The following is an 18,498-nucleotide window of genomic DNA, read 5'->3' as shown; positions in this document are numbered from 1 at the left end:
TCTTCTTGAATAATATGTGTATTTTAGTCTACAGTTCACATCTGAGAGTTGCTCAATTTTTATTTGCTTTAAAACTTTCTTATGTTCTTCTTTTCAATATGAAATTCAATTTTATCCTCCTAAGACTAAATAGTGATCACTTTCAATTTCAAATCCTCTGTACACTCTGGTGTCCTGTACCAGGGAGAAAACATCACTATCAAAAATAACACAGTCAATAAGACTTTCTTATTCCTTGCCTCTTCTCTCCGTGTGAATTTGTGCACATTTCCATGTTGGAACATGGTGTTAGTAATAACCAGTCCATTTCCCGAGCAGAAATCCAACAGATATTTGCCATTATTATTAGCTTTGCTCTTTTCTCCAAATTTTCCCAAAATGTTTGTATTTTGGGAAAATTTCAAATGATGGTACAACATGACAGAATAAGTTTTCATGATCTTATTATTCATTTGATTTAAAGTAAGATTAAATCGTAATGCACAGAATTCAGTTAACAACTAATTCTGTCTGGTCAGTTTTTTGGCTAGCCTATAAAGGAAAATCATTGCTGTACATGACTTGCTGATTTGCCTTCATTTCAAAAGCTATATCCTAGACCTTCAGCTAATGCTAGAATGAAATGGTCTTGTATAGGCATACAGTTAATCATGTGTGTGTGTTGGGGGGGGGGTCTGTTATTTCTCATTCTTTTCATTCAGCTTACATATTGTATTGTACTCATTCACTATTCTATATAAAGCTCAAAAAAAATACTGTAGAACCCACTGTTTCAGACATTAAAAATATTGTTAGGACCACAATAGGGCACTTGTTGAGTTGTCTCTTCACTGCAGGCTGCTTAAATTAGTGCTAGTCAGTGGAGATTGAACTGCCCACTCAGTCTCAAAGTTAAATAGGACTAAAATGGCGCTTCGCCTACTTCCAATAAGGGAATAAAAGGTGTTAGCTGATTTTATGAAAATTTGCGATTTCAGTGGCTTTGAAGATTAGCTGAATTTCCAGTCATAGTAAAGCCTCTACCTTAATCTTCAGTAGCATTAGGCAGAGCATATCCTTGGGAAATGTCATTTGCCTATTGCCTTCATTTGACATTGCTCCAGTCCTACAACTTGCGTGAACTTTAATATATTGGAATATTGAAGTAATAAGCAGCTGATTTGCTTTTTGATGCAAAACTAGCAACAAAACAGTAATGAAGTCGTGTTGGCTTAGACTTTATGCAAGTTGAAGGTCTCTTTTTGCCAGAACAGTTGGCTATTGCCCATCTTTAGTATTAAAGATGGGCACTCTGGTAATAACTCTAGAGAAGATGAAATATCTTATGTCAGATACTGTTACATGAAATGTTTAGGCAATAGTGATCAAGAAAAATAACCAACTTTAGTGGTAAGCTGCTTCAAGTAATGTATCCGCTTTTAAAATTAAACTTGGATTTAGTCTTCAATGGTCCCACAAGGTTCTAAAGAGGAAATAAAGGATTTCCAAGTTATAAGAATATTGATAAATTTTTCCTTTTGAAACCTAAGCAAGTAAAGAAATGAATACCAGACATTCAGAAACTTTGAAGAGTCAAGTTACACAACAACAACAACAAAAAAGCATCTGTTGGATTTCTGTTAGAGCATAAGGCTAATACTTAACGTAGATAGATATCAATTCAGAAAAGTCTTGATTTAACCCTCACAGATTGGAGTACAAATATAAAGGACTTGAAATAAGTGATCTCCCATTTTTAGTTTGGAGTAAACTATGTAAACCTTATGTTTAATGAGTCTGAAACTTGCCAAATAATTCAGTTATTGAAGAAATTTCTAACTTCACTGCTAGACAAAATTCTGAAGGCTTATTTGATGTAAGCATTCTACTATGCAAATGCATAGTTTACAATGCAAGGTGTCCACATTGGACCTACCTAGTTTCAAAGAATGGTAAAAAAAAATCGAAATGCAGAAATATGTAAGGTTTGGGTTGTTTCAATATTCCAAAGATTAGTTTCAATTGAATTTCGTATTAAAGAATAACATGTAAGAAAGTTTTAAAGCAAATAAAAGTTGAGCAGCTCTCAGATGTGAACTATAGACTAAAATACACAGATTATTTAAGAAAAAAAATGAAAGAGTTTGAGAACAGGAACCAAACCTTGGAGATTCAGTGGCAAGCCTTGAAGAAAACCCTGATTGATTCAGCCAGAGAGGCATGTGGTGAGGATGTCTGCAAGGATAGAAAAATCAGAACTCCATGGTGGACACAGGAAGTTAAAGAGGCAGTGAAGAAAAAGAAAGCATATCAAAAGTTAATTGGCAAATAAGTCAGCTTGGGCTCTTAGAGAATACAGAGACAAATGTAAGAAAGCTAAACACTGTGTAAAACTAGCTAAACAAAAGTCATGGGAGGCCTTTAGCAAGAACATAGAAAATAAATATCAAGAAGTGGTAAGATATTCTGGAGGTTGTTGAAGAAGCTTAGAAATGGAGGAAAGAGTGCTGTAAAAGAGGTTAGAGATGATAAAGGTTACATGAAAACAGGAGAAAAAGATATCCTTGAAGTATGGAGTAATTAATTTGAAAAATTGTGCTATCACTGCTTGTTTCATTTAGCAGTGGTAAAAAAAAAACACTCAACAGGCATACAGTCAGGAATACATATCCAGACTTGAAGTGGAAAAAGCCATCAAAGGCTTGAAATGTGGAAAGGCAGCAGGAGTAGATGATATTCGACCAGAAATGCTGAAATGTGGTTGTATAAAAGTCTTATAATGGCTGCACTGCATAGTTCAGAAAACCTGGACAGAGGGATGAATTCCCGATGACTGGAGTAGAGCTCTAATAGTACCTGTGTGTGTATGTGTATATATAAATAAAAAAAAAAGAGAAATAAAACTGAATGTGAGAATTACAGAGATTTCCCTACTGAGTGTTCCTGGCGAGATCTATGCAAGCATACTTGAGAAATGGGTGAGAAGAATTGTGGAAGAAAAGCTTGGTGAAGAACAAGCTGAATTCAGGCCAAATAGAGGCTGTAAGGATCAGATCTTCACTTTACGACAAATAGTCGAGAAAGCATGGGAATATAACAAAGATCTGTATTGAAGTTTTGTAGATCTGGAAAAGGCATATGACAAGGTGCCAAGAGAGAGCTATTCAATACGCTACAGTTATATGGTGTCAATGGGGCATTATATTAAGCAATACTTAGTCTGTATTTAAGTTGTAAGTCAGCAGTTAGAATTGAAGGAAGTACAGGAAGATGGTTTAATGTTAAATCTGGTGTGAGACAAGAATGTACATTATTGCCTCTGTTATTCATGATCTATATGGATCACATTATGAAAGAAAGTGGTATTAAACATCAGAATTGGAGATGTTAATGTCAGCTCTTTGTTTTATGCAGACAATGTTATACTTCTGAATAAATCCACTACAAGTTTGCAAGAGTCCCTGACTAAATTGAATAACTGTTGTAATAGATATGGCATGAAGGTCAGCAATAAAAAGACAGACAATGAAAATAGGCAGAATCATTGGAAATGTCCACTGTGTTGTGAATGGAACATTTTACTGTGGCACAAGTAAAACATTTCAGCTACTTAGGCACGATTTTTAGTGAAGATGGTAAATTAAATATAGAAATATACAACAGAATCAACAAAGCTGATATGGTAGGAAGTCAATTGAATAAATTCGTGTGGAATAAGAGAGAAATTAGTCGGAACACTAAATTAGCTGTATACAAGACGGTGTTCAAACCAGTTTTAACTTGTGGATCTGAGAACTGGGTCAGAAGTAAAACACTTGACTAGAGACCACAGATATGTGGGTCCTGAGAAAGATTATAGGTGTGATCAGATGGCATCAATGGCAATATCATATTAAAAACGAGGATATTAGGAAAGAACTTGACATTGTCGGCATGCAGGAATGCATTAGCAGAGCTAATCTCAGGTGGTATGGGCAAGGAAAGATTAGCAAAACAAGTGTTCTCTGCTAGGTTGGCAGGAAAATGGCCCAGAGGAAGATCAAGATATAGGTGGATTGATACAGTACAGTGTGCCTTAGATGATAGAAATATAAGATCTGATAATGATAATATTGGAGTCTTGACAACTAACAGACTAATTTGGAGGAAAATTATAGATAGGAATTTAGTAATGATGTAAATTTTTCATGTAGTACTATCATATCCTGTACACCTCTTGAGGGTACATATCAGGAATTTGGTGATTAGTTTCATTCAGAATTTTTTTATAAAAACTTAGTGAGTGTTCTTTCTCATTTGGACACCATGGTCCATATCCATACACTCTAGTAGTAACAAGTTGAAACTAGGGAGGCTCAATATGGACACTATATTCTATTCTATAGAATACAAATTACTCTTGCCTATAAAAACATTCACCACACTCCAATTTTTATATTACTTAGTGAGTTAGCATATCTTCAATACCTTAAATTAATGGAAAGTCCTCCGAGATGGTAGGATTCAAGAATAATATTATTAAAGTGGAATATCTTAACTAGATATGCAACACCATTCTTACCAAACATTGAATCCAATCAAAATGTAAGATGTCCTTGATCATTGCACTTAAAGTTGTCAACCACCATCTCAATGAGTTCTTCTGCTCTGGAAGAACACAATTGTTGCCATAGAATTAAACACCTTTATATTGAGCATGGTCCTGTTTAGCTAGTTTTTATGGCACTTGTGACATAACTGTTAATATTTCAGCCAGAAACTAAAGCTGTCAGTAATGGATCAACACAATCACATGATGAGCCTAGAACAAAGCATCTAATCCTATTTGAGGCATCATGTGCCACTGTATGGGTGATTACAAAATGGATTTCAGTTAAAGCTAAAATTATAAAATAAATGACAGCATATTTAAAGAAGGAAAGCACACTATTGCTTTCTCTCTTATGAGAATAACTCAATCTTGACAATGAATAGTTGTCAAGCTGGGGTGATATAAAAGTTCTTCAGCACTAACTGCTCAAATCTAAATTGTGCCTTTCACAGCATGGAGTGAACACTAACCACAATATCCTCTATTTCAATACTAGTACTTTTACATCAATGACAGTTTAGGTATGAGCAGTTAATGCTAAAACACTTGACCAAAACTTAAGTCAGAACAATTTTATTGCATGATGAGTCATCCTCACATTGCAAGCAATAGTGTTCCCCTTTTTAATATAATCTAATATCATTAGATAATTTACAATTTAGGTAATTGTAATCTCTACATTTTATAAATGCCTATTATACTCAGCACGTGACTTAGTCTATAAATACAATTAACATTTTGTTCTAGCTTCACTTTATGCTGATACTTAATGGCTCACCAATTTCTGAATGGGGGCCTATTTTTAGCCATTTAGAAAAGTTTTGTACATCATTGATGTGACTACAGAAGTCTACACAACATGCTTAAGAATCACTAAAGCAAATCATTTAAGTAACATTCCTTACCTATCATATTTCTTGTTATCCCTTATTTCACTGATTATACAAATTGTCCTGCATTACAAATTAAATTCCATTTGAAACATTTTGAGCAGTGTAGTTGTATAGTTGTTTTGCTTTAACTTATAGAAGTTAAAATATGAATTTAATGATTGCTATAATTCCAGATAAGTTCTAACTTAAAGATCACTTTCAGTGAGTTGAACATGTTCGCTGCCAAGCTACTTCGGCATAGTTTGTTCTCGTATACGGCAAGCAATTCCACTTCTTCAAGGTCAGTACGGGTAGTCTCGTTGCCGGTGGTAATTGACATATGAGTATACTCATAGTTGGCTTGTGAGGAGCATATACCATCTACAAGTATACACAGCTTTGCTGCTAGCTCCACACGCCAAGCATTTTCACATCAAGGTCAGTACGGGTAATCTTGTTGTCGGCAGTAAGAGTCATAAGAGTATACTCGTAGCTGGCTTGTGGTGCTCATATACCAACTAAGAGTATACTTGGAGTTGGCAGCGAACATGTTAAACAGCTAGCAGAAATGTTTTTGCAGTAAACTGCATAAGCTGTTATCTCGGTTCTATTTTCAGCTATTTAAACATAGTGAATAAAGCTTAAAGAGCTTATCTTCATAGAGTTAAAGAATGTTATAAAGCCTAATAAGAATTTGCTTATTTCACAAATATTTTTTTCCAACTGAAATGCTTTTCATTAACTAATTGCCCCCCCTCCCCAAAAAAAAGGCCAACCATGGTTTACCTTCCAGTGTCTTATCAAGCTAATGTTAATTTCTAAGGTATTGGTAACATCAATGCTAACAATCTAAACCCGATTTAAAAATATCACTTCAGTAAACTTAGCACGCTATTCTTTTTGTATATCCAGTCTGTTTTACCTTTTCTGCAAATAATTCTGTTACAGGATAGCCCATTTATCTTAATATTAATTAGAACAATATTCCTACTTGAATATTGCTGATTTTTACTGAATTGATCTTCTCAGGTTGGGTAAATCTATAGCAAACCCTAATATGACAAGCTTTTCCAACTGAAGCTATGTAATTCTAAAGATTGCTTACAAAATTCATCTAATGTTCCCTTACTCTGCAGTAGGCAATGTAACTAGCAGATTGCATGGGTAATTAAATTAACTTGTTAATCTTTCAATATTATTCATAGCATCTCAAAGTAAAATTACTATTTTTACCCTTAGGTAAATTTCCATATTCTTGCACTTATCCACTCTTACATCAATTTGTATTTATGCTGATAAAATTGTAAACTTTCTAGGTATTTACATTATTACACTTGTTAATCTTGTTTTAACTAGCTACGTAACTTGCTCCAGTGTTATAGTTCAAAATGGTTAAGTCACTTAGGCCTAACTTATTTGATTTATTTTTCATGGTTTGTTTTATCTACTAAGTTCCCTATAGAGAACTAACATGACACTAATAATTAACTACATAATTGTTGTGCTTAAAGCTTTTGTTTCCACTTTGAGTGGAAACTGAGTTCAATATGGCTGCAATAGTGAGCAAACAGTTAAGCCATACATACAGAATTTGATATTCCTACAAATCATGCCCTTAACTCTTTTCATATCACCATTCTAATACTCTTGACAAAATAGCAAAATTTATTACTTGTCCTAAATATAGTTAATCTGATTAAGAAGCAATTTAATATACTGATTTTTCTATACAATGTGAAAACTTAAATTAGTTCCTGATACTGCATTAATCTGTATCCTTGTTCTCATACATATAAACAACATAGTATGTTTTGCATGTCTGCTCTACAGGTATACCCTTCTTGGTTTATATAATAGTTTGGGTTAACTTAAGGCACACATTTTCTAATGTATAATGTAACAACACTTGAATTATTAAAGCTTTCTTCTTGACTAGTAAATGAATTTAAAAGTGCAGCAGTGATTTTAAATGGCTTTGTTCTTGATCTCAATCAGCAATAACTGTTCATAAAAACAGAACTTATTTAATTGTTCATTAACTCAACTATTAGCAAATAATTGCTAACAAAGCTAATTAGGTGCTATTAGATGCTGATACCAAATTTAAAAAGTTTGGTTCTCAAAGTTTGGGAAACAGTAATGTATTTTATTTTAATTTACTATTTAATTTCTTTTCAGAATTTAAAGAAGCCTTTTCCTTATTTGACAAAGATGGTGATGGTACAATAACAACTAAAGAATTGGGAACAGTGATGAGGTCCTTAGGTCAAAATCCTACAGAAGCAGAACTACAAGATATGATAAATGAAGTGGATGCTGATGGTAATCTTTTAAAGACTTAAAGTTAAAATTCTTGTTTGAAAGATTTCAACGTTTTGAGAATTTATTTCCAGCATAAGTGCTTCATTTTCCATTTACAGCAACAGTCCAAACACTGAACTTCATCAAACTACTCAATCTGTTTTGAAAATTGCTTCTCATGTCTTGAAATTTTGTTCATATTCCAAAATTCATCTTGCTTTGGGTATGGAATTACTTCAGTAGATAGTGCTGTCATAAAGCACTCTTTGCTCATGATGTCTTAAGTGAGAAACTAACAGATAAAATTCAAGTAACAGTTTATTCCAAAAAATTGACAAACTGAATTCGTTAAACTTAAATGTTTGTAACATTTGCTCTTTATACTGACTTAATTTATCACATCAAAATCACTAAACTGTAAAAATGCAGAACTTATACTCGGCACGAAACTCTTGTAGTTTCTCTGTTCAGCTTTGAAATAATGTTGGATTCAATATCCACTTAATTTGAATAATTTTGCATTGCCGAAGTGAAGCCTTTTGGCTCCCTTTTTTCAGTTATTTCAAGGATTATTATAATTGTTGCAATTTTGGTAGTCCAAAAGGTCTTTCATGCTACATAAAACATGGTTTGGCTTAACCATCTGAAGTTTTTCAATTTTGAGAATTTTTGTTTGCTATAGAGAATTTGTTTATAATAATCTAAAGTATTTATTGATGCAATAGTGTGGTTCCAAACTCCAGTCTTGTCATTTTTTTTTATAAAGTTATATATAGCCATTTCTCATACTGATCTACTCTTTAAAAATTTAATATAACATTGCAATGAACTTTCAGTTATGAAACTGTAGGATTTGATTGTCTAAGCCAGAAAGTTCAGATTATAATGTGAACTACTTATATTTTTCTTTCATGCTACAATCAAAGGAATGACAGATGTTTAGTCTTTGTACATATTGTTGCAAATTGGGTATTTCACGTTAAGCTAGAAACAGATGTTAGAAAAGTCTTCACGAATTTTTATCCTTGATGGTTTTTCCCATTAAGCTAGAAACATTAAAATACTTAATATAAAAGTACAATTAATGAGCTTCAAAATAAGCCAGGCCATCATTCCATTTGAAATTAAAGCTACATTATCTTAAATTACTTGCCTTATACATTACATTAAATTTATCCTTCTTTAATTCAGCAGATTGGCAGAATTTTCAGTAAGGGTTTAAAATTAACAAGCATATTTCCAACTTATTTTAATACTGAAGATGTGCACTTTTTTAAAGATTGCACCTACCTGCTTTTGGATATCAAGTCCTCTTTCCCTATTGTCTTTTTAGGTTAAATTCTTACACAAATGCTTATTATAGGTAGCTATAAAGCAAACCCTATCAAGACACATTGGTATCACAAGTAACAATGGCAGAGCAAAAATGAATGCTCTTTATATTCAAGTATATAAAGCAAACATTTCATTGAAACTTTTTTTTTTTTTTTAATTCACTCAGTTATATTTTCAAGAACATAATTTAGATACTTTATATAGTCATGATCTTGTGGGTCACATTTTAAAACCAGAATGTATAAACATGTCCAAACATGCAAAATTATGGAGGCCACAACTCATGAATATAAACAAGTTAAAAGATGCAGAGATGCAGCAGTCCTTGCAAAGGCAAGCTTTGCAATGACTGTTACAAGCCATCTTATACTACTGTTCCATCATCAACATGTCTTATATTCAGTAAAGATGAACTACTAATGGCCAAAGTTGTGGAAACCTTTTGGAAAAAGTATTTTTGAGATTTGATGGCTCATTATACCACTTTTGTTTGGTGTAATACCATAAAATTATATATCGATGGAAAGATAATTTAATCAAGAATGTAATGCAATAACTTTTATGAAGGATTTTTTATTAGAACAGCAGTTATCAAGAAGAAAAGTGAAACTCGTAGAAAAAATGAGATATACAAAAATTCTCACAATGCGAGTTAATACTTAGTTGGGTAACCTTGAGCATTAATTACGGCCTTCCCATGGAGTGAACAAAGTTTTTTATTTCTGCAGCTGTTATAATGTGAAACCAAGATTGAATTATTGCTTCTATTAATTGGGTTTTATTGGTGGGTTGCTTCTGACTAACAAGTTTCTTTAGTCAGCTCCATAGATTTTCAATTGGGTAAAAATCTGGGCTATTCCCAGGCCATTCCAGCAGTGGAATATGATTATCTTGAAACCACTTTTTGCACACAGCAGCAACATGACATGGAGCTGAATCCTGTTAAAATATAAATGCTTCATTATCTTGGAAAAGATCACGTGTGGAAGGCTTCAGTTTGTGCTCAAGTATTTCATTTATGTATTTTTGGGCATTTATATTCCCATTAATCACACAAATTCTGCCCACACCTTTGGTTGTCATACAACCCCAAATCATAATACTAAGATCATAATACTAGTTTCATGGTAGGTGTAATGCAATCAGGTGCAATTCTTCTCCTTAAGTATTTTATGCCATTACTACCAAACGGGGAGATTTTGGTCTCATCACTTCAAATAACACTCTTCCGCTGTCCAGTTAACATGGGTTTTAGCCCAGTTTAATCTTTTCAACCTTTTTGTTTGAGAGATAAAAATGCTTTTTTTTTTTTTGTGGAATTCTAGCATTAAGACAAAATTCCTGCAGTCTGTGCCGAACAGTCCTTGCACTCAACTTCACATTGTATTGTGCAATTTCATCTTGCATACACCCAGATGATTTTCTTGTCATCACTTGTTGTTGTGCATCTTTTCCTGCCTTTACCAGTCTGGTTTTGTAGTGACTGAGTCTCCTTATACCTCTTCAAAAATTTCGAAATGCCACCTTTGGTTAAGTTTCCACTAATTTCTTCATAACTGTAGCCTTGTTCTCTTAATAGTACTATTTTACATCGCTTTTTGGGTGACCAGTCAACTCTTTGCACCATTTCTTTAATTTTATTATATTTTACAAGCTTACTAAATGAAAGAAAACAAAAAAAAAAACTCTACCAACTTGATAGCAATCACATAACACACTGACAGTCCTCCTCTCAGCTCCAATACATGACATCAATAGCTGAATCCTACTGTGACCTTTTTGGCTCATTGCCAAAACAAGATGACACCTGATTGACTCTCTAAACACTCATGCTCATTGGCTACATTCAAATGAAGGAAAGCTACTTCGTATCAACCTAAGCAAGTTGTTCTTTTTTCTGGTTATTTGGCTATAACTTTTCATAGAATACAGATAATTGAACAACCTTTGTTGCATTCATTCTTGATTAAATTATCTTTCCATTGATATATAATTTTTTGGTATTATACCAAAAAAAGTGATGTTATGAGCCATCAAACCTCAAAAATACACTTTCCAAAGGGTTTCAACAATTTTGGCCACTAGTGTAGTTATATTTAAAAGAAAACATAATACATCCCATTTAATAAGAAAAATGCTGTTTACCACTATTCTGCTTCAGAGTTTAAGTTGCAGTCATTTAAACATCAAGGGTTATTTCATGACTGGCAGTGATGTCAATGCATTTTGTACTCTAAGACTCAGAGTAGTACAAGTGGCAGGACTAGTTGAATTTAATTGGTACACTACAGCCATGTCACTTTCATTTTGCTTCTACATATTTAAGCAGTGCTTAAAACATGTTAACATTCTTAGTTTTTTGTAACTGTCATAGAATATGCCTATAACAATAGTACAAACTGAGATTGAATAGATTTATAACAGTACTGAATCTTCATTTAAAGACTTACTTCTGAGTTTAGTATGCTGGTTCTGTAATGCTAGTGTCAAACAAGTTAATTCTAATTAATAAGCCTAACTGTGTCCCAAGTTGGACATGAGCACGATTAAAGGTAAACCTAGATTCCCACCGACTCCCAAAAATTTAGGGATAAAGCAGTTCTGTCTATCCCACTTCAGAAATAGTTTTTAAAATGCAATATGAAACAATGCAGTACATTGCCATTGCAATTAAATTGCATGGCTTCTAAACCTCTTATTGCTTAGGCTGATATTTTATCAGGTATGCTACTTTTCAAATCATTAAACACTAATTAGCAATCCTGCTTTTATTTCCCACTTTTTAGGAAAGTAGGCAGATTTTCTAATTGCTCGGTTATCTTAACCATAAAGTAATCTATAGATGTAATAGCAAAAGCATTTTACCTAAACATTTCAAATTAAATGCTAATTAGAACTAAAATAGTTAATCATTCATATAAATTTTTTTAAAAAACACTTGAATCAATTCTGTAGGTAAATTTTGCATTTTTACCTTATGTTACTTTATTGAACATGTCATAACTTATTTGTTATAATTGCCCAATAAACATGTGCACACAGGTTTGTTACAGTTATACTGTAATAACTCAAAACTAAATGAACAACAGTTTCTGTTATGGAATACAAAATTTGAACCTGTAAAAAAAAAAAATTAAGGAGTATAGTAAATACTAAACAATGTTTAAGTTTTCCACCAGATTGCTTAAGACTCCAGTATTGTCATTTTTTGACCTTCCAAAGCACTTTTTGCTAGTATTCTTCTTGATCATATAAGTGATCATACAACTTCAGATTAATGTATTGTTTAATATAACATAGCTATAGAATTTTTCAACTGCTTTTCTCCTGGTATTTTATACTTTTGGAGGTATAAAATTCTTAATCTTTTGTTTTATTCAAATTTCTCAACTGTGTTAAAATGATCTTGACAACTTCTATTTGGCTTTTTAGTTTTTTAAACTTCTCAAATACTTCCATACTTATCTCTAGAACCTCAAATTAAACTTGCTAAGAAATTTATGTAGCTGTTCTTTCACCCAGTGTATATATACAAAGACTTGCACCTAGTCTCTACACATCTAGATTACTTCCCTATAGGAACTAAATGAGATAACATTTGATTATCTTGGTATCTATTATGGCAATGGCTGCTATGACTAGTTTCTGTCTTTTGAGGTCTAATTTGGAGCTTAACCAGAAGCAATACAATGGTTCAAGTAATACTTCCCATATACAAATAAAGTGTAGCACCTTATTAAAATACTCGGATACTTTTAAGAGTTTAAACTGTTTAAAAGTTGCAAGAAATTTAACCATCTAGAATTTAACCTCTGACTAGTCATGAATTAGGTAAATCCACTAAAATCCTTAATACTCAATATTTGAGTATTCCTGGTTGAATAGCTGGTTTTCTACATCTTAACATTTAAGTTAAGAAATTCAAAAGCTGTGTCCTGTTGATGACTCATTATTTCCTATCACTGCTGTTGTGTATATTTAGCAGTCTTTTCAAAGATACTCTAGCTCTGGTCATCAGTTTTTCTCCTTTGTTTCCTTTTATAGTACTCTTCTCAGTAGTTTACTGCATTCTTGATATCTTCTCTATTTTCCTAGTCTTCCTGTGATTTAGATATTTATATTGCTTCCTTACATTTTAATCTGTTCTGAGTATATGCATAAGAACTTCTGATATGCTTTCCTTACCTGAATCAACTAGGGAATTCAGATTTTTCTCATCATTATCAAATTCCTGCCATGTACCCTCAAGGGGTATACAGGATATGATGGTACTACATAAAAAATTTACATCATTACTAACTTCCTATCTACAATCTTCCTCCAGATCAGTCTGTTACTGTCAAGACTCTATCAGATCTTATATTTCTATCAGCTAAGGCACTTTGTACTATATCAATTCACCTATATCTTGGTCTTCCTCTGGGTCTTTTTCCTGCCAAACTAGCAGAGAACACTTGTTTTGCTAATCTTTCCTCGCCCATTCTATTTAAGTGACCATACCACCTGAGATTAGCTCTGCTAACGCATTCCTGGATGCTGACAATATCAAGTTCCTTCCTAATATCCTTGTTTTTGATATGATATTGGCATTGATGCCATCTGTTCAAGCCTCTAATCTTTCTCAGGACTCTCATATCTGTGGTCTCTAGTCATTGATCAAGTGTTTTACTTCTGACCCAGCTCTCAGATCCATAGGTTAAAACTGGTTTGAACACAGTCTTGTATACAGCTAATTTAGTGTTCTGACTAATTTCTCTTTTACTCCATATGAATTTATTCAATTGACTTCCTACCATATCAGCTTTGATTCTGTTGTATATTTCTATATTTAATTTACCATCTTCGCTAAAAATCGTGCCTAAGTAGCTGAAACATTTTGCTTGTTCCAAAGGTTCTCCATTCACAACACAGTTGACATTTCCAATGATTCTGCCCATGTTCATTGTCTTTTTATTGCTGACCTTCATACTATATTTATTACAAAACTTATTCAATTTAGTCGATGAATCTTGCAGACTAGTACCAGATTTATTTAGAAGTATAATATTGTCTGCATAAAGCAAAGAGCTGACTTAACATCTCCAATTTTGATATCCTGTTTAATACTGCTTTCCTTCATAATGTGATCCACATTGTTAATGAATAACAGAGGGGATAATGTACATCCTTGTCTGACACCAGATTTAACATTAAACCATCTTCCTGTACTTCAATTCTAACTGCTGACTTACAACTTAGACTAAGTATTGTTTGATATGATGCCCCATTGACACCATATAACTGTAGCGTACTGAATAGCTTCTCTCTTGGCACCTTGTCATATGCCTTTTCCAAATCGACAAAACTTAAATACAGATCTTTGTTATATTCCCATGATTTCTCCACTATTAGTCATCAAGTGAAGATCTGATCCTGACAGCCTCTATTTGACCTGAATCTAGCTTGTTCTTCACCAATTCTTCTCAACTGTTTCTCAAGTATACTTGCATATATCTTACCAAGAACACTCAGTAGTGAAATACCTCTATAATTCTCGCATTCAGTTTTATTTCCCTTTTTATATATGGGTACTATGAGAGCTCTACTCCAATCATCAGAAATTCGTCCCTCTGTCCAATCATTCTGAACTATGCAGTGCAGCCACTGTAAGACTTTTATACCACCATATTTCAGCATTTCTGGTCGAATATCTACTCCTGCTGCCTTTCCACATTTCAAGCCTTTGATGGCTTTTTCTACTTCAAGTATGGATATGTATTCCTGACTGCATGCCTGGTCAGTATTTTTTACCACTGTGCTCTGCTCGTTTCATTTAGCAGTTTTTCAAAGTAATTACTCCATACTTCAAGGATATCTTTTTCTCCAGTTTTCATATCATAACTTTATCATCTCTAACTCCTTTTACAGCACTCTCTCTTCAATTCCTAAGCTTCAACAACCTCCAGAATATTTTGCCACCTTCTTGATATTTATTTTCCATGTTCTTGCCAAAGTCCTCCCATGACTTTTGTTTAGCTAATTTTACACACTGTTCAGCTTTCTTACATTTATCTCTGTATTCTCTAAGAGCACAAGCCAACTTATTTGCCAATTAACTTTTAATATGCTTTCTTCTTTTCCTTCACTGCCTCTTTATCTTCCTATGTCCACCAGGGAGTTCTAATTTTTCTATCCTTGCAGACAACTTCACCACATGCCTCTCTAGCTGAATCAATCTTGGTTTTCTTTAAGTCTTGCCACCGAATCTCCAAGGTTTGGTTACTGTTCTCAAACTCTTTCATTTTTTTTCTTCAATAATCTTTGTGTATTTTAGTCTATAGTTCACATCTGAGAACTGCTCAACTTTTATTTGCTTTAAAAGTTTCTTACATGTTATTCTTTTCAATATGAAATTCAATTTTATCCTGCTGAAGACTGAATAGATCAATTTCAAATCCTCTGTACACACTTGGGTGTCCTGCACCAGGGAGAAAACATCGCTATCAACAATAACATAGTCAATGAAACTTTTCTTATTCCTTGCCTCTTCTTTTCATGGGAATTTGTGCACAATTTTATGTTGGAACATGGTGTTAGTAATAACCAGTCAATGTCCTGAGCAGAAATCCAATAGATATTTGCCATTATTATTAGCTTTGCTGTTTTCTCCAAATTTTCCTGAAATATTTTTGTATGTCTGATAATCATTTTCTACTCTGCTATCTAGATCCCCAACGAGGACCAATTTTTCATTGTGTCAGTTGCTTTTTCTAAAGCCTCAAAAAAATTCCTCCATTTCTACTTTAGTAGGACCTTCTGTGGGACCAAATAAGTCTCATTGTCCAGTTTTCCATTATCATATTTGCCCACATTACTCTACTTGAGACTGCCTGCCATTCAAGAAGATTAGCCTCGTATTTTGTGTTGAATACTATGGCTACTCCTTCTTTTCCTTGATTGTCATTGCCTGAATATAACATTTTGTATTTATTACTCAGAAAGATCTCATCAGTTTGTCTTTTTTGTTTCAATCACCCCTATTATGTCAATCTGGTACTAATTTAATTCCTCAGCTAGCTCCATTTCTTTGCCATTCAGGCTTCTTATGTTGATAATACCGATCTTTAACTCTGATATTGAGTTGGGGTGTGTTTTCAGATTTGTTCCAGTAGGTGACTTTTCGCTGTTTGCCCTGGTTCCCTGGCAAAAACAATGGGAGCCTTGTTTAACTGGGCGACGCCCGATCCGGCATGAAATTTTGTCATGTTGTACCATTTTATATTTTGATTTAACTAGTAAGAATACAATTTGGATCCCAAATTGCCAGCCCATCCTTGTTCGTTCAGTATCCAGGTAGATACCCAACAGGATGCACCACGAGAAGGTGAGGATTGGACATTAGGTCAGAAGCCCTGGTCGGTTCTCCGCATTCCTTTAAAGGCTATGTGGAGGTCTTCTCTGTTATACAGCTTTGACCCTTAAGCACCCTTCTGATTTTTATAGCTTTGAGTAATTTAGCTTTTGCTACTCTGGCTGATCAGTTTATCTACCAGTCTTTAGTTGCTTACACTTGCTTTTATCATTTGAAAAGTGCATAACACAGTATAGATGAAGTCCTTTGGTTGAAAAGATCTGGCCTGGGTTTGAATTCAGTGTAAGACTGTCTTTCTTAGGACTTCAGCAGAAGGTGGATGTAGCAAGGTGTTTTTCATCTTGCATAATAAGCAAACCAGCCAGAGCAGCAATTTAGACAGAACAGTTAACATTACTAATGACAATGCATCAGATTAAGTTTCTATTAAGTTCCATTAAGACTAACATAAGGGAAGATGGGATAGATTTTGTCTACAGTTCACCTTAAATCTGTTAGACTAAAAGACTTGCAAAGAGTAACTTTTCAACATTATCCTACTCAAAACTAAATGACCACTTCCTATTTCAAATCTCCTCTTTCCCCTGTATACTCTTTTTGTCCTGCATCATTTAAGACAACTCAAGTCAGTTTATGTATGGTGAACTTATACACATCTTTAAATATGAATTTTTGTCTTAAAGAGAAATCTAGCAGATGCATTTTCTCCAAATTTGACAGACTAGATTCATTTATCTCCAGATCAAGGACAAAACTTTCAGCTTGTCATTAATTGCCCAGCTATTGAACCTTCTATGGGACCATAGGTGCAAATCTTAAAATTCCCTATTTGTTTGCTTGCATCACTCAACTGCTTGCCATTCAAGATTATACCTACTTCTTCCTTGATCATTATCTGAATACAACTTCTTGTAGTTGAACTACCTGTTTTGTGCATTATCAACATGGTACTTCTAATTATAGCAGTTCCAGTACATGCTTTTGTCATCTTTGGCACTCAACCTGAATTCTGATGTTAGGTTATAACTTTTAGTGGTTTCAATGTTCATTCTCATTCCTTGGTGGAAGCTTAGCTAGCATGAAATTCTATTGTATTAAATCACTTGTTTTAAGCTAGCAACAATGAACTTTGGTTGGCTGTACTCACTTGAAATAGTTAACTTTATGAATGTTCCATTCAGAAAGGTTGCATGCTGAACTACAAAGCAGAAAATTTATGAACTGAGAAGTATGCAAGGTTCTGTATCATGGTATTAATTGTTGGATGGGAAGGATATCAACAGTGCATGAGAACTATTTAAAAAATACTTAAATTATGCAATATCAGAATGTCTCTAGAGTTTGAAGAATAGAGTAGGATTAAAATTGATGTGTAATCTAAGCAAGAGATAAGAAAAACGTGGAAGGAATACCATGTACATAAGGATAGTATTGGTTATGATAATTGTAAGCAGCAGGCCTGAAAATAGTCAAGTGGAAAGTGAGTATGAAACTTGCTCTGCAAGTTAAACAACCCCAAAAGAATTCTATCATTATGCTCCAAGTAAAAGATGAACTTAAAAGAATAATAACAAATGCAGATGGTAGTCAATGACTGATGCAGAAGAGAATGCTCAGCTAATGAGTAGCTATTTTGCTAAAAGCATATCAACCTGGTATATGAAACATTGAACTCATTTCTACCTCTTCACTGGATGAGAACTTGTATATGAGAAGGAAGTACTAAAGCTGTTGCACCAACTGAATAAGAATTCTGCAATAGGAACTGATGGGATATCAGCATGCATGCTAAGAGTTCACCTGAACTGGCTGTTCCTTTTGACCAGGCTATATAACTAGTTCAAGAATAGGAAAGATTTTCCACAGGAGTGGAAAAAATGTATTGTAATCCCATTGCATAAGTGTAGTGCAAAGACTGCTGTATTCAACTATCAACCAATCAGTATCTCAGGGGTGGTGAAGATTTTGTAAAAGTTGGTTAGGGCTTGCATTCAGAAATGGATGGATAAAGAATCTCTACTTTGCAACAAATAGCATGCATTTACTAAGGAAAGGTCATGTTTTGGCAA

The 18,498-nt window shown here is 33.7% G+C and overlaps 1 protein-coding gene across 1 annotated transcript in view; it reads left to right on the top strand.

Annotated features, from left to right (window-relative positions):
* The window catches only part of LOC150101384 (calmodulin), a 45,375-nt gene that overhangs the window by 20,075 nt on the left and 6,802 nt on the right, over nucleotides 1-18,498 (top strand). The window contains exon 3 of the mRNA XM_090400926.1: nucleotides 7,621-7,764. Within this exon, the coding sequence (XP_090257052.1) occupies nucleotides 7,621-7,764 (144 nt within the window). The remainder of the gene's footprint in view (nucleotides 1-7,620; nucleotides 7,765-18,498) is intronic.

This window comes from Typopeltis vanoorti, chromosome 11 (genome assembly GCF_054136105.1).
Source record: "Typopeltis vanoorti isolate ZY-2024b chromosome 11, IOZ_Tvanoo_1.0, whole genome shotgun sequence".
Classification (NCBI taxonomy): Eukaryota; Metazoa; Arthropoda; class Arachnida; order Uropygi; family Thelyphonidae; genus Typopeltis; species Typopeltis vanoorti.
Note: the sequence above shows the minus strand (reverse complement) of the source record. Positions and strands in the feature narration are given on the sequence as shown.